This window comes from Agelaius tricolor, unplaced genomic scaffold (assembly GCF_023055355.1).
Source record: "Agelaius tricolor isolate 1412-34295 unplaced genomic scaffold, bAgeTri1.0.p SCAF_2, whole genome shotgun sequence".
NCBI classification, from domain to species: domain Eukaryota; kingdom Metazoa; phylum Chordata; class Aves; order Passeriformes; family Icteridae; genus Agelaius; species Agelaius tricolor.
In genome coordinates, this window is record NW_027269262.1 from 33,992,184 (window position 1) to 34,007,546 (window position 15,363).

At 42.5% G+C, this 15,363-nt stretch overlaps 1 protein-coding gene across 1 annotated transcript in view; it reads left to right on the plus strand.

Annotated features, from left to right (window-relative positions):
- Positions 1-370: 370 nt before the first annotated feature.
- CTNNAL1 (catenin alpha like 1) overlaps positions 371-15,363 on the plus strand; it is a 58,249-nt gene continuing 43,256 nt past the window's right edge. Inside the window, exon 1 of the mRNA XM_071455630.1 lies at positions 371-655. Within this exon, the coding sequence (XP_071311731.1) occupies positions 530-655 (126 nt within the window). The 5' untranslated portion in view covers positions 371-529. The remainder of the gene's footprint in view (positions 656-15,363) is intronic.

The window sequence follows — 15,363 nt, forward strand, 5'->3', positions numbered from 1 at the left end:
AGCCCCTCAGCCACCGCCTGCTACGGCTTCACCCCTCCGGGCAGGGACCCTCCGGCTTTCCCCGCCCCAAGCAAGACCGGAGGGGAAACTCCGGGTGGCAGCGGTGGTGGCGGGACCATTCCCGGTTCCCTTCCCCCGCCGGCTGCGGAGTGGGGCGGGGGGCGGCGGGAAAGGAGTGGCGGGGAAAGGTAGGCGGCAACCCCCGGCGCTGGCTGCGCGGCGGGGCGGGAGGGGAGTGGGCGGGAGCTGCCGCTTTAAATTCGTCCCGTCCCGAGGGGCGGGGAAGGGGCCGCTGAGGGAGAGGGAGGGAAGGGGGGGACTCGGCGCGCGCGCGCGGCATCGCCCGGCGCGGCAGCGGAGCCCCGGCGGGCGCGGGGCGGGGGCGGCGGCCCGGGGGCGGAGCGGCGTGAGGGGAGCGGCGGGCACGGGCTGCCCGTGCGGGAGCGCAGCGGCGGCAGCGCGGCTGGAGGGGGTCCCGGCCCGGCCCGGCTCGGCTCGGCTCCGCTCCGCTCCGCTCCGCTCCCCCGCTATGGCCACGTCCCCGTGCAGCAGCAGCGGCGTCTCCTCGTCGTCCTCGTCGGGCCTGGGCGCGGACGCGGGGCTAGAGATCCGCACGCGCTCCGTGGAGCAGACGCTGGTGCCGCTGGTGTCGCAGGTAGGAAAACCGCCGCGGGAGAAAGATTTCCCACCTCCTTCCCCCCGCAGTCTCCGGGAGGCTCTGCTCGGCCGCCGCCGAAGTTTGCGCGCTCGGGTCGCGGCGCTCCGTAGCCCCCTCTGTCCGGCCGCGCCGGTGCTCTGAGCCGCGCCCCCTCCCGCCCGTCCCGCGGTCCCGCCGGCCGCGGGCGGCAGCCGGAGCCGTGTGGGTGATGCTGCTCGCACGTCCGTCCCTGAGGAAGACTCCGAAGTTCCCCGCAAGGTCGCGGGGGAGCGTTGCGTAACGCCGGGCGCTGCGGTGCCGCCGGCGGTCCGAGCCCCGGGACGGAGGGACTGCCCCGCCGCCCGAGCGCTCCCGGCTTCCCGAGCCTCCCGCCTGCCCGCGTGGGAGCGCGCTCCTTCCCTCCCGGCTCGGCGCCGGAGAGAGCGCTCCTCTTCCAGGGGCTTTGGCGGAGCTTTGTGTTTTCGCGGTCCGGCCTGAGCGTTGCATTGATTGGAGCTCCTACTGCACCCCGGGGTAGTGCCCGGTTTTTAAGAGGTTCGATAATAGGCAAACTGTCTTGGTGACCTTTTAGCACGTCCCGCACACTGCTAAATGACCTTAAAACCCACCCAAATCGGGCTTTTCATTGCTCTGCTAAGTAATTATATGCCAGTCACTTTGGCGTTGGTGTTTTTTGTTATTGTTGCTGTTGGGTGTTCGTTCAGACATTTAGTTACAAAACTGGCGCTTGACAGACTCATTAGAATTTTGTTTCTTGAAAAATAATGTCTGAAAACATCACAGTGTTTGCTGTGTAGGATTTTTGTGCTTTGAGCACTGATCAATAAAGTTAGCAAGTCAAAACCTATTTGTACAAAATCCTTAAACAAGATGTAACAGCTATACAAAAATAACTAGTCCCGATGAGGTCAAATAGTGTTTATATCCTCATAATCTATCTGGAAACAAGCTGTGGTAAGCCTTGTTTTGCATTTCTGCATCTGGGCTGCAGGGAGGGTTTTTAATGGGTAATTGTGTTTCTGTACCCATCGTGGTAATGTGTGGGGTTTTTTTCTGTTTGGAGACGTCACAGTCAGTACAGCAAAGCCTTTCAAAGGGATTGAACCACATTTTTCCAAGGCAAAGTAAAGTTAAGTGAATTTTCTGGTCCTGAAACAACCGAGATAAAATAGGGAGACCTCTTTTAGGAAGCTTAAGAGCAGTCAGAAACACATCCAGTTGCAGAAGCTGAATTTAGTTGCACATGTTAAATATGTACTTTTAACAGATTTATGTGAAGATATTCTTATTTCTCTGGAGTACTGTTTAGCAACAATGATCTTACTGCCTTTGCAACGAAACCTACAGAGAAGTGTGTCATGTATGATTTTTCATTGTCCACAAAGCCTGTGACAACATCTTCCAGAAGGGCTAAGCAGCTTTCACTTCCCTGTATGCTGGGTGTCTGAGCATTTGTGAGCACTCAGAGCTCGCTGTTTTCCTGCTGAGGCGCTCCAGACTCGAGACAAGTGTGTTCCTTGAAGCACGAGCGCTGAGCTCTGCTCAGATTCAGGCTGAAGTTGCTGATGGTGTCAGCAGTAGCTCCCTACACCTGCCTGGTAAAATGCCCCAGTTACTGTAGTGGTTTATCAGTTCTGCCTGTACCTTTCCATCTGGATTGCTCAGTTGAGATCTCACTGGTTGGCTTTGTTTGGAAATTTATGCAAAACGGTGTTTATAGAGTACTTCTTAGTCTCAGAATTTGCTTGTAGATTCTGCATAAGCTTAACCCCCAGGACTTTGTTTTTCTGCTTGTACAAAATGCACTTGCAAAGGGCTTTGGTCCTACTGTGAAGTTAACTTCACAGTTTACCCTTTTGTGAAAATCTGAGAAGCGCTATGTGATACTTGTATACTACTGAAAAAATAGTCAGAATGTTCCTGCTGCTTTTCACTACTTATTTTAAGCAAAGAGGAAACAAAAGGTGCCTTGTCTGACAAACTCACTTTCAATCTCTCATGTAGGGCTAAATCTTTTCTTTGAGCAAAAAAAAAAAAAGCTGCATTGATTCTTATTTAAATTCATGTACGGTATTGTACATCGTTGTAATATTGTAGATATGTGTTTGCCTGCTTGTTTTTCATCAGCAATTGTGAGTGTTGGTTTTGTTGGATTTTTTTTTTTAATTGCATTTTGCAGCTTGGATTTTTTTCCTTATAGACTACATTGTAACAGAGTACTTTTGCTATCAGCAGTGGTATAAGATTCCTATTTTTCCAGCAGAAGAAATTACCCTTAGAGTCATTACTGCATGTACTTATTAACCCAATTAAAAATGCTTTTAAAACGTCGAGTATTTACAGAGTTAAACTAGATGTGTTTAGACCTTGATGTGGCCCATTTTTCAGAGTGCCACAGATGACAAAGATGACAAATTTAAGCCACAGTATTAAGCATATTTGCTAACACTTCTTTTTCACTGTCTACATAGCTGAACAGTGAAAAGAATCATTGTACAGTATTTTGCAAAGCATGTGGCATGCAGTTCAGAAAACATGGCTTCTGGGGTGAAGCACCACAATTTTCTTTAAATTAAGCAATATTTTCTTCACTGGGATAGGTGTCTTTAGTTCAGTGCATAAATACTATGGCATCCTTTAAAAGTCTAGACATCCTCCTTCACTGCTGCTATCCATTTCCAGTCCAATTATTTTGGGGTTCATTCTTTTAATGGAAGGTTTTTGGCAACACATGTCAGGAAGGGTGTTTGAAGTGGTCAGTGCTGACTCATTTAATAACAAGTCGTTTAAGCAGTTGAGGAAAAGCAAAGACAGGGAAAAAGCACTTTTCAGGATGTGGCTCCACCCGTGGCTTCCGCAGCTGCCGTTCTGTACCTGTTTGCTGGTGTAGGAGCAGTCGGGTACCTTCACAGCTGTAGGAGGAGTTTGTCTGTCTAGATCTGTTCTAAGGAAACACTCTGAGAAACAGCAGAATAGGTATTTGTCAAACTTCACAGTCAGGTACTTGGGAAAAAGAGGGAAACTTTGAGATCTATCTGCCTGGAGAAGAGAAGGCTCAGGAGAGACCTATTGCAGCCTTCTAGTACCTAAAGAGGACCTGCAAGAAAGCTGGAGAGGGACTTTCTTACAAAGGTGTGTAGTGATAGAGCAAGGGCAAATGGCTTTAAGCTGGAAGTAAATATGTTTGGATTAGATGTTAGGAAGAAATTCTTATCTCTGAGGATGGTGAGACACTGCAGAGGGTTGTCCAGAGATGCTGTGGGTGTCTCATCCCTGGAAATGTTCAGGACCAGGTTGGATGGGACCTCTGGGCAACCTGATCTAGCGGAAGGTGTCCTAGCCCTTGGCAGAGCAGGAATGGAACTAGATGACCTTTCCCTTGCATCCCAAATCATCCTGTACTTCTATATTTCCAAAAGAACAAACTCACTTTTCATGGTTGAAGGTGACCTATCCTCCAGCAGCTGGAATGCAGACCAATGTGATTACAGCTGCTCAACTTCCAGAAAGCTCATTTTGTCATAGGCACTTCGGAGAATGATTGTGTGCACATATGTTACTGAACATGTTTTTCCAATTTTCTTGGTATAGGAGGTCCTGCCAGAGGTTTTGTAATTGACTTGACCTGTATAGTAAAAAATATAAGCTTTTAAGTTTTTCTTTATTTTAGCTACAAAAAGCCCATGATACCAATGCTTCTGAATGCTGTTGTCAGTCTTAGATTCTACGTGAGTTAACAGTGCCTTGAGCTGAATGAAACAAACCTGTTCTTTACTGTCCTATTGTTTCCTTGCTTTCTCTGAAGCTAGCTAAAATAATTTCCATTTCAGTAAATGTTATATAACATTATGTAATTTTCTGCCAGTGTTCTGTTTTTCCAGAAGTTTCTGGAGTTGTATATTAAACCCCAAAGAACCCACAGCTGAAGTTTTCCTAATAATCTGAGAAGCTCACTGATGCAGTTTTCAGACTGAAGGTATGACTTTAGAATAGTCATTGTGCATCAAGCTAGAGGTCTGTATATAATCTGTAAACTTCTCTCTGGCTTTTTTTTTTTTTTGGTTAATTATGATCTGAATGCTGAATGTTGGGGTGAGCATAGACCAGCACGTTCAACAGGCACGTCAGCTTCCCTACAGCAAGTTGGGGAGTGTCTGACGCTGTGGATGACTGGGCAGCTTGACAGAGGGACAGGCTGGAAAAATGATATGACAGGAAGTTTGTGAAGTCCAAGTCACACATCTGAGTCAGGGTAACACCATGCAGCAGTACAGGCTGGGATCAACTGTCCTCAGGAAAACTTTGCGTGGGAATCCTGGAGGACAAGTTGAATGGGGGGTCAGCAGTGATGGCCAGCTGCACCTGGGTTTGGTGGCTTGAACATAGCAAGCAGACTGCAGAAGTGATTCTTTTTTTGTTTGGCACTTGTGAGGCAGCATGGGGTACAGTACCACGTTGAGTTCTGTGCTCCAGGGAGAACACTGACATAGTGAAGTATGTGACATAAGCAGAGTGCTTGAAGGACGTAGGCTTCTTCCACCTCAGGAAGAGAGATGTAGTGGTCTGTTAGACTTCTTAGAAAGCTAAGATGGTAATTTCCTCTCTGTATCACTTGAATCTGCAGTGGTTGTTTTGGTGGGGTTTTTTTTGTTTAGTTTTTTTGTTTGTTTGTTTTGTTTTGTTTGGACAAGGGCAGAGTTTACCACAGTCTACAGCTACCCACCTAATGGCAGGTATGGAGAAGACAGAGACAGGCTGATCCCAGACATGTATGGTGACAGATGTTGGAAGCTGGAACACTGGAAACTAATGAGATATAAGAGAAGGCTTTTATCAATGTAAGGGAGGCCAAACACTGGATGAGGTGTGCAGAGCTCCTACAGAGTCTGCAGTTTTGGAGATGTTCAAAATGGATAAGATTATAAACAACACACTCCAACTGGACGTGGTTTGAGCAGGGAATTAGAGTAGATGATCCTGGAAATTGCTTTCATCATAAGCAAGTCAGATTTTTTCATGGATGTCTGTTTCATAATCAAAAGATCATGCTTCTGAGGAGTAATGGTCAGCTCAGACCTAGCTTTCATAAGGAAAGCTAGGAATGTACTTTCCTGCATCATTTTGATCTACAGTGATTTTTTTGTTTTGACATTTTGTTCCCTGGTCAGTGCTGCAAGATGTTTCTGCAATTCTGTAGTCAGATCTTGTCTTTACTGTCCCAAGTAAATTGAGATCACCAACAAATCTTCATCATTTTGTCACTTGCTTATCTCACCTCTCTCTTTATGATTATATATAATAATCCATGTTGCAGTAAAGGTTTCTGAGTAACTGGTAAAATAAGTAATCATTCACTTTCTGATATCCTTCATCTTCCTTCTCATCGTTCTGTCTCTTGATGAGTTCAATATTCATGCAAAAGATCTGCTTCTGTTTCTCTCAGAGACTTGTCTGATGTCTTTTGAAAACTGTGATATCAATTTTGTTTCCTAGTTGTTTTTTTTTCCAGTGGAGTGCCTTCTTATCCATGTTATTGGTGATGTATACAGAGAAATCTAGTTGTTTTGTGAGGCAGTAATTCCTTTAAAAAAAACTTTCTTAAATCTTTGCCAGTATGTCATATTTATTTAGGTGTCCACTACTTCTTTTTAACTTTTTGTATTGGTTTGACATGTACAAGTGTCAGGGCAACATTTGTACCTCAATTGTTGACCTGGTATTAAGCAGGAGATTGCATGAGTAAGTTGATGCAATCCATTGTATCTTTGAGCCCCTTGAAATCTTGGTGGATAACATGTAATGTTGGCAAGTTGTTCCAGCTCATTTTATCCAACATTTTCATATCATATTCTGCATATCACCTTGATTCCCCACAGATTCTGAGTACCTCACAGAGGTACATTCTGGAGTAGGGATTGCTTCACTTTCTTTTGCAGTTGAGCACAATTATGAATAGCTGCTCTGCTCTCTTCTTATTTTCTGTCAAAAGAATACGGCAGAACTGTGGTAAGGAAGTAACAGAGTACATCAGGGTTATAACTCCTGAAGAAATGGACTAAAATAGCTGGTACATTGCTGTATCTTTAGTGGAACTGATGTTATTCTCCATGGAACTGAAAAAGCATCCACTGTCCAAGAGAGAGATTTAAGAGAAGCGTAAAACTGCAGACATGGAGTTCAGCGTGCTACTGACACTGGCCTTTGGAATTTGTCTGTAGGCTAGCAGAGGTTTTGGGGAAGCTGTTTTGTGGATTTGTTGGCTTGGAAGTCCTCAGATGGTTTCTTCAAATACATAATGACAAAATAAAAACTAAGGGGAATGTGAACCTGTTGTTAAAGGGAGGCTGGACCCTGGTAAGGGAGGATGCACAGAAGGTGGAGTTACTGAATGCCTTTTTTCAATCAGTCTTCACTGGCAACACCAGCCCTCAGGAATCGCTAACTCAGGAGACCAGAGTAAAGGAATGTAAGACTTCTGCCTCATCAAGGAAGATTGGGTTAGAGAACATACAGGCAAGCTTGACATCCACAAGTCAATGAGCTGTGAGGGGATGTATCCATGAGTGCTGAGAGAGCTGGCAGATACCACATGGAGGGTACTCACAGGCATCTTTGAAAGGTCAGGGTGATCAGGAGAGGTGCCTGAGGACTGAAGAAATCAAGTGTCACCCCAGCCTGCAAAAAGGGTAAGAAAGGGGAGCCAGGGAACTGCTGGCCAGTCATCCTCACTTTAATTCTTGGAAAGGTGATGGAATACCTCATTCTGGAAGCAGTGTCCATCCACCAGGATGGCAAGAAGGGGTTCAGGGGTAGTCAGTATGGATTCACTAAAAATAAATCATGCTTGACCAACCTTATTGACTTCTATGATGGAACAGCTTCCTGAATGGATGAGGGGAGAGCAGTGGATCTTTTCTACCTCGACTTCAGCAAGACTTTGGACACTGTTTCTTGCAACATACTGATAGACCAACACAGGAAGTGTGGACAGTGAGGTGGCTTGAGAACTGACAGAACGGCAGGTCCCAGTGTGTTGTAATCAGTGACACAGGGTCTAGTGGGAGGCCTGTCACACACACTTCGGTGTCCCCGAAGTTCAATACTGAGTTTTGTTAGCCCAGTTTTGTTTAATAGTTCATCAGTGACTTGGCTGAAGGAGCAGGTGCCTCCTCAGCAAGTTCACTGATGAGACAAAGCAGGGAGGAGTGGCTGATACGCCAGAGGGCTGTGCAGCCCTTCAGAGGGACCTTGACAGGTTGGAGAGATTGGAAGAGAGGAACCTTCTGAAATTCAGTTGGTTTTTTCTGACAGCTTTAAAGCAGACAGTCCTATATTAAAAGCACTGTTAGGCTTCTAATTTATTTATCCTTAGCTCTTTATTCTTGGAATTCTACAAAACTGGGGGAGGAAAACCCACCACATTGTCCCTGTTTTTTTTTCCTCTGCATCATGCCTCAGTCTTGTGTATAAGCTTATGTTTGAATGTCTGTAGCCATAGTATTGTATTGCAGTATAGGCTCATTACATATCTACTTTTGAAATTGTTAATCAGATGCATTCTCTTTCTCAATTAGAGTCTAAATAGAAGTGTCTCATGTACTCTCTGAACAATATTCGTAATCTTAAGGAATACGTGTAGTCTCATTTGCTTCCTGAACTTCAGCCTTCAGTCCAAACTCAGATTCACTTTGACTTATTTGCATTTCCCATGCAGCAGATGCACTGACAGATTTGTTCCAGCAAATCCCTTGGCTGCCTTGTTTCACTGGGCATTTTTTTGGTACCTCTAGGTCTTTCTCTTTCATATGTTTAAGGTGCTGAAGGGTTCTTACATTGTTGGCTGGTGCCAGAGCTTGTGCATTGCCCCTTATGGGCTCTTTTTGGAGGATGAGAAAATTCTTTTTTGGAAAAAGTAGGATGATCCATATTTGTCTTCAGCTCATTGCATCTGAGGGATAAAAAAGATGTGCATGCTCTCCTTTTAAACTGCTTCTTGGACCATGTCTTTGTTTTTCCATACATTAAAAATCCTGGTAACTTGAAAGCTTTGAGAAGCTGTTTCTCCTCTTTTCCAGAATCTTCTGTCTTATGAATTAATTTGGTACTCACTTCAGGATTGAAACTTGGCACTACTGTTGAGTAATAAAACTACGAATTGTGGTCTAAAAGCTTGTGTTGTAACTTGTGTGGAGGGAGGCAAACCTCCTGCTAAATTCAGAAGAGATTAATCCCTGTACAGCAGAGAAGCTCTGCCGTGTATCACATGCTGTGACTGCTGTGGGCCCAGAAGCACATGGTGCTGCTGCCTGGGTACAGAGTTGCACCTCCGTGGTTCCAATCAGTCACTAACTCCGAGACTCTTCTCCCTGCGGTTCCATAGGTGTTGCAGGTTAAGTTGTGAGCTTCTGGTTTCTGTTAAGCATCTTGCGCTCCATGCAAATTCTTTTTCTGGCAGAAGCTCAGCTGTTACTCAGCCTACACTTGGTGCTCTGCGCCCCTGAAGGAGCCTGATTGTTTCACTTGGATTTACACAGAAGAGTTAATCTTAGGAGATTGTCATCTGGATGTAGAAAAGGTGATTATTTCAAGGTATCAATTGTATTCCTTGGCTGATGTGTTGCAGGTTTCCTTTTAATGAGACTAGTTTTTAAGTGACATCTTTTAGTCATTCAAGCTAGGTCATTGTGAAACATTGAAAGAGAAATAGATAATCATTTACAGTTGTGGTTTATAAGGTATGCTGGGGAGCCCAGGAGTACCTCAGAATAACTTAGAGGTAAATTATTTTGTTGCATTAATAAATAACGATGTTGCTATCACTAATTATATTCCGCTTCACAAGGAAAATTACACGTGAACATTTTATCACATGAGCAACAGCACTATGATGAAACAGCTGTGGTTTCAGGCTTTTTTTCTGTGAACCCTTGGATAGTAAAACTGGCTTTGAGTTAAGCTTGGCTACTGCTTTATAATGTTCAATACCTTAGTCTTTGATGTGATAAATGAGTCAGACTAACATTTCAAGTGGCTGAAGGAAGATGCTTTTTACTGACATAGCTGAAAATCAATTGCTCTTTTTCAATGGTATCATATCCTTCATATTTTTGTGATCTGATTAATGACTTTTCTGCAGATTAAACAAATTTTAGTTCTCCAGTGGAATAAGCATTAAATCAAAACTGCTTCTCTATGATCCTGCACAAGAAGAATTAGAGCAGCTTTCTTGCTATTCGGCATTGTTACCAGATGGTTTTAGACAGATTAGGTAGGGAAATCCCCAAAGGATGATTTATGAATTAATGATTGCAAACAACTCTGATTATAGTTCAGTAAAACTGTTGTGTGGTACCATGAGCCTGTGGCTTTCTGTGTGGATTTATTTTATGTTTCTTTATTCATTAGAAAAGTATAACCCTTGCTAGATAGAACCTTAAAGTCTATTTTTCACTTATGGGGCTATACTGCATTTCATTAATAGCCTTGTTTAAAGCTAATGGGATAAATGAGAAGTGAGATAGACTCTAGAGCCAACTTATAACTGTTACTGTATTTTAGATACTGAGTTGGATTATTTCTTAGTTATATGCCTAAAATGGTAAGATAACTCCTAAGCACAAATTGGAAAAGTATTTTATGAGCAAATTCCAACGTTCTTTCTGATGTGCATAGAAAACTAAAAAAGTTTCTTTTTTCTCACAGAAATATGTTTTATTAAACAGAATGAATATAACCATTTAGAACCACACAAATCCTATTATTCAAATAAAAAAGCAAAGTTGTTCTGTAGGAGCATAATCTTTTCAGCATGGGGGTTATGATAGTATTTTTGTTAGTTTGTTTATTCATGGGCGTGAAGAATGTTGGCAAGCAGAAGGGTAATACAGTGTTGCAAGCACTTAACTTGTAGGAGTTAGACCAGTGCATGGAGCATTCCCTTTTAATTACCAACGATTCTGTATTGTATCTCTGTTTCATTTAAATATTCTTAAATTTTCCAACTGAATGAGTTTTTATTGCCCTGGAGCTCTTCAATGAAGCAATCAAAAGAACATACAGGCACTTTAGCATAAATAAGATAATAGCTCCTGGATTATATTAAGTTTTTGTTTTGCACTCCTGTAGGTGGATAGTAGTTGGATTTGCATAGCCTTTTCCAGAGCATACTGTACTTCTCATTTAATCCCTAGAGCAAGTCTCTGCTTTTCAAAATGGAATACCAGGTGTAGCTCTGAAGTGGGATGTCAAAATGCTCCTAAGGAAGCCTTCTCTGAAAGAGGCTGCAGGAACTCTTCTGTCGGGAAGATGCAGTGTGAGGAGGATTGAATAGCTGCTATTCATGGCAGGGAAGCCACCTGCTTAAGAACTAACAAGGAACATTTTCTACATCTTCAGGAGCCAATCTGGTTTGAATAGAAAGAATTCTCAGTTGCAGGTGAAATAAGTGTGTTGTCCCTGCTACATCCTTTATTTCAACATCTGAGATTTTAGTTCCACAACAGTGGTGATTTTTTTGAATAAGCAGCTCAGAGCTGGCTCAGGCATTGTTTGCACAAGCAGTACAAGGTTAGGTACATTAACAATAGCAAGTCAGGGGGAAAAGCCAGAATTACTGTTTGCCAGTCTCTGGTTTTGAGGTTATCTGATTATGTTAGTAAATAGAGTTATTTCTGAGACTTGCATCTCTCTGGTGCTGAAAACATGTCTGCATCTGTTTTGACCACATCTGAAAGTACAATTTAAACAATGAACTTCCCTCTGAGTTGGATTTTCTTAGGCTTAATCTTGCCCAGGCTTTCTAGGTGTGGAATGAAGAGCAGGAATTGCTTTGTTTATAAAATCTAGCTGTTTAGGTAAGAAGATACTGAAGGGCAACAGGAGGGGAGGAAAGTGTACTGCCTGGTATGCCCTGAAACCAAATTATTTGGTCTACTAGACTGTACTCACCTTTTCTAGTGAGGTAGTTGTGCATTTCAAACTTCAAGACAGCATTTGAGTTAGAAAGCCAGTTTTACCTCTGAACAGATTTTGTAATGGTGAATGCATATTTCATAATGTCCAGTGTGCTTTTTGATGCACATATTCTATTATCAGAAGAAGTTAAGTTGGAGCTTGTTTGAAAAACTATCTTTGCCAACTCATGTCAGGTTGCTCAAAGGTACAAATTTTGGTGCCAGCTCAGTCTGTGAATTTGCATGTGTCCCTTAAAAAAGGGAAGAAAAGTTGAATTTGAATTGTCTGAAAACGATGATCTTTTTCATGGTCACTCATTGCTATAGAAATTCTGAAGACTCCTTTTTTGGGTGAATGGTGAGGCAGTCCTCTGACTTGTATACCATGTGGGAATAAGAGTAAACAAGGTACCTTTGATCGTTGATTAAGCCTCACTAAGGATTTTCCAATTATTGGTTTCCTCTTCCATGTGTGGAAAAAAGAGGATAGCAGCAATGCAGGTTGGTTTTTGTGTACTTTTCTGCTTCACCTCTGCAGATCAGTGGGGATCCCTGGTTTTAAGGAGTCTGTGAAAAGAGACCATTAAAAAGAAAGCATATTTCTCCTCTAAAAGTAGGGTACTTTAATAACATGATTAATTTAATGCTCTATATCAAGAACCCACAGGCTACAAAAATAGTGAGCTGTGTTAATTCCTTTTTTTTTCTCCTCTGATCCTCCTTTTCACAATTACAAAATGAAAATTGGAAATAATTTAATCCCACGGGGGGAAAAAAATCCTGAAATTTTCAGAGTTCTTGTTGCTTTGAAAAAAAAAAACCAAAAAACCCACAAAAAACCCAAAAAACCAAACAAAGAAAACCTACTACACAATCCCCCAAACCCAAAATAACCCACACTGGAGGAAATAAATTGGTGTCATCCTATTGCTGCACTGCATTTGAACAAGTTCATCTGTATCACATTTTAGCTAATAATTTTCTCAATGCTGTTTGGTTTGGAACTTGAAGTTTAAAAGTTCCTTGGTTTTCAAGGAATGAATTCAGCACAAAGAAAGGGTATTCACTGCTATAGTACAGTCTTGTTCTGAGTTGAATCCTTTCTTTTGATCTCTTAAGAATTCCAAGAATGTCTAACAAGTACATAGCAGTGGTACTAATAATCTGAGGTGCCTATTTGAATTTGAAGTTGTACTCTTCTCTTTCCTGGTGAACTTTACAAAGAGTCAATTTTAAGTGTGGATGTGAAGGAGGTCAAGAGGTCTGTTTTCACCTCTTCCAGATAATATTTCTATCTGGTGAAGGTATTGAGCTTGTGAGAAGTGTGCAATTAGGTATTGTGGTGTTTTAAAATTTAATGTGCAGTTTGCAGTTAGCTAGCTGGAAATCTGGTTACAAGTGCATTATAGCTCGTGTTGCATTTACTTGTTTAACTCTCATGACCTTTCCTAGGCAAGCATGTGGAGGACTGGAATATAAATTATTACATGAGGTACCCCAGTGATCTGAGCTGGTAAGGCTGTTCTTGTTGTGCTTGGCAGCTCCTACTTGTCACTGCAGGTCATGGATTGTTCCTCCTTCCTTTTCAAAGGTGGCTTACCAGCTTCTTAGACACTGCATGTGAAAGATTGCCTGAGGCTCTGCTAAGCGTGTTAGCATTTGCCCACAGATAAGTGAACCAGCCTACAGGTTGTTAAAGTTGTTTATTTAATTTGCTTCCCTGAAGGTTTTTATAAAAGATGTGTATAAAACCAGTGAGAAGATATTTCAAAAAATCTCCAGGTTTAGGTACAATGCCACAAGTCTAAGTACTCAGCAGTCTTGGATATGCAGTGCATTTGTACCGCTATTCTAGACCCCAGTCCAGAGGGACTACAAGGAAAATTGATAATTTGGGGGTAGCTGGATTACATCACTTCATGGAAGCTGTCTTAAAAGTGTTGACTCAGCATCCTGAACGTCTGTGTGACTTCTATAAGAAGGGTTCATTGTCCCTTTGCATAATAAGATGTAGAGGAAACTGTTCTGATTCGATAATCCGTAAAGCAGAGGCAATTGTCAGAAATAATGTTTTCAGCATAAAAAAAAAAGGGTTCTTGAAGGTAACTAGTGCATTAGTAGTTAGCAACCTTTGAAAAATTTCAAAATTGAGTTTCTGCAAAGTTTATTTGTTGAATTTTTCTACAAAATTATATATGAATAGAAAGATACTAATTTTCCAATGCTAAAAATTCACACGCTAGCTGAACTTTAAAAAAATACTTTAGTGCTTGAACTTCTACAAAATGCTTAAGATTTCTGTTAGTGCCTGGACAGGCATCTAGTCTTAACAGACTTTTGTCTTCTAGGCCAGGTAAACAGGTAGTCCTTGTTCACTTGCAAAGATCCCTGAGGCTCATCTTGTGATGAGGCATCTGTGTGGCAGTTCTGCTTGTAGCCCTTATGCTCCTTTTCTGCACAGGATGTCAAATGCCAGCTGCTGCTTCTCCGCTCTGTCTGACGCATGTTTGTATTCCATAGCCGGTGTGGGTGTTGGAACAACCTGTCCTGCTGTCTGGCTAAATGAGTCTGAAGACCTGATCCTCCTCAAGGAGTGCGCAAGACCTAATGAGAGACAGTACCTAAAATGTAATATTAGAAGATCCTCTCTGCCCCCAAACTCAAGATGAGCTAATGAAAGTACAAAATGAAAGTACAAGCAGTGTGGGAAAGGCCTTTTTGACCAAGGTTTCTATGTGTTGTATTAAATGCAACAAAATTTACCTTACAGCATTCTTCTGTAGGGGTTTGTGACTTCTTTCCCAGTATGTAGTGCTGTTACATTTTCTTAGCAAAGACTGTTCATTCCAGGTATTACTGTTTTTTTTAAAGAACCAAATTTTCTGCCATCATAAAGTTAATGGAAGGTAGGAAGCAGAAAATACACAAAATGGAAGAGGAGCTTTTACTGTAAGGCAGCTAATCCTCATTGTATAGAGATAAGATCAATATAGAATTAAAGAATCAATGGCCTGGGTTGGAAGGGACCTTAAAGGTCATCTAGTTCCAATCCCCCCGTACATCCTCCAGTAGATCAGGTTGCTCAGGGCCCCATCCAGCCTGGCCTCGAACACTTCCAGGGATAGGGCATCCTCTTCTCTGGGCAGCCTATTCCAGTGCCTCACCATGCTGGGAGTAAAGATTTTTTTTTCCTATATCTAATCTAAACATATTCTCTTTCAGTTTGAAGCCATTCCCCCTTGTGCTGTCACTACATGCCTGGTAATAGACTGTGACGGTGTTCACAGGGGTTCTTGGATGAGGGAAGAGATGAAGATCTGACTCCGTGTTTCAGAAGACTTGATTTATTATTTTATCATATATATTACATTAAAACTATACTAAAAGAATAGAAGCAAAGGTTTCATCAGAAGGCTAGCTAAGAATAGAATTGAAAGGAATGATAACAAAAGCTTTTGTCTTGGACAGAGAGTCCAAGCTGGCTGACTGTGATTGGCGATTAACTAGAAACAACTCTATGAGACCAATCACAGATCCACCTGTTGCATTCCACAGCAGCAGATAACCATTGTTTACATTTTGTTCCTGAGGCCTCTCAGCTTCTCAGGAAGAAAAATCCTAAAGAAAGGATTTTTCATAAAAGTTGTCTGCAACAATAGACCCTCTCCATCTTTCCTATAGGCTCTTGTCACTCACTTTGAGTGAGATCTCTCAAAGCCTTCACTTTTCCAGGGTGAATAGGAGTGTGTTGGG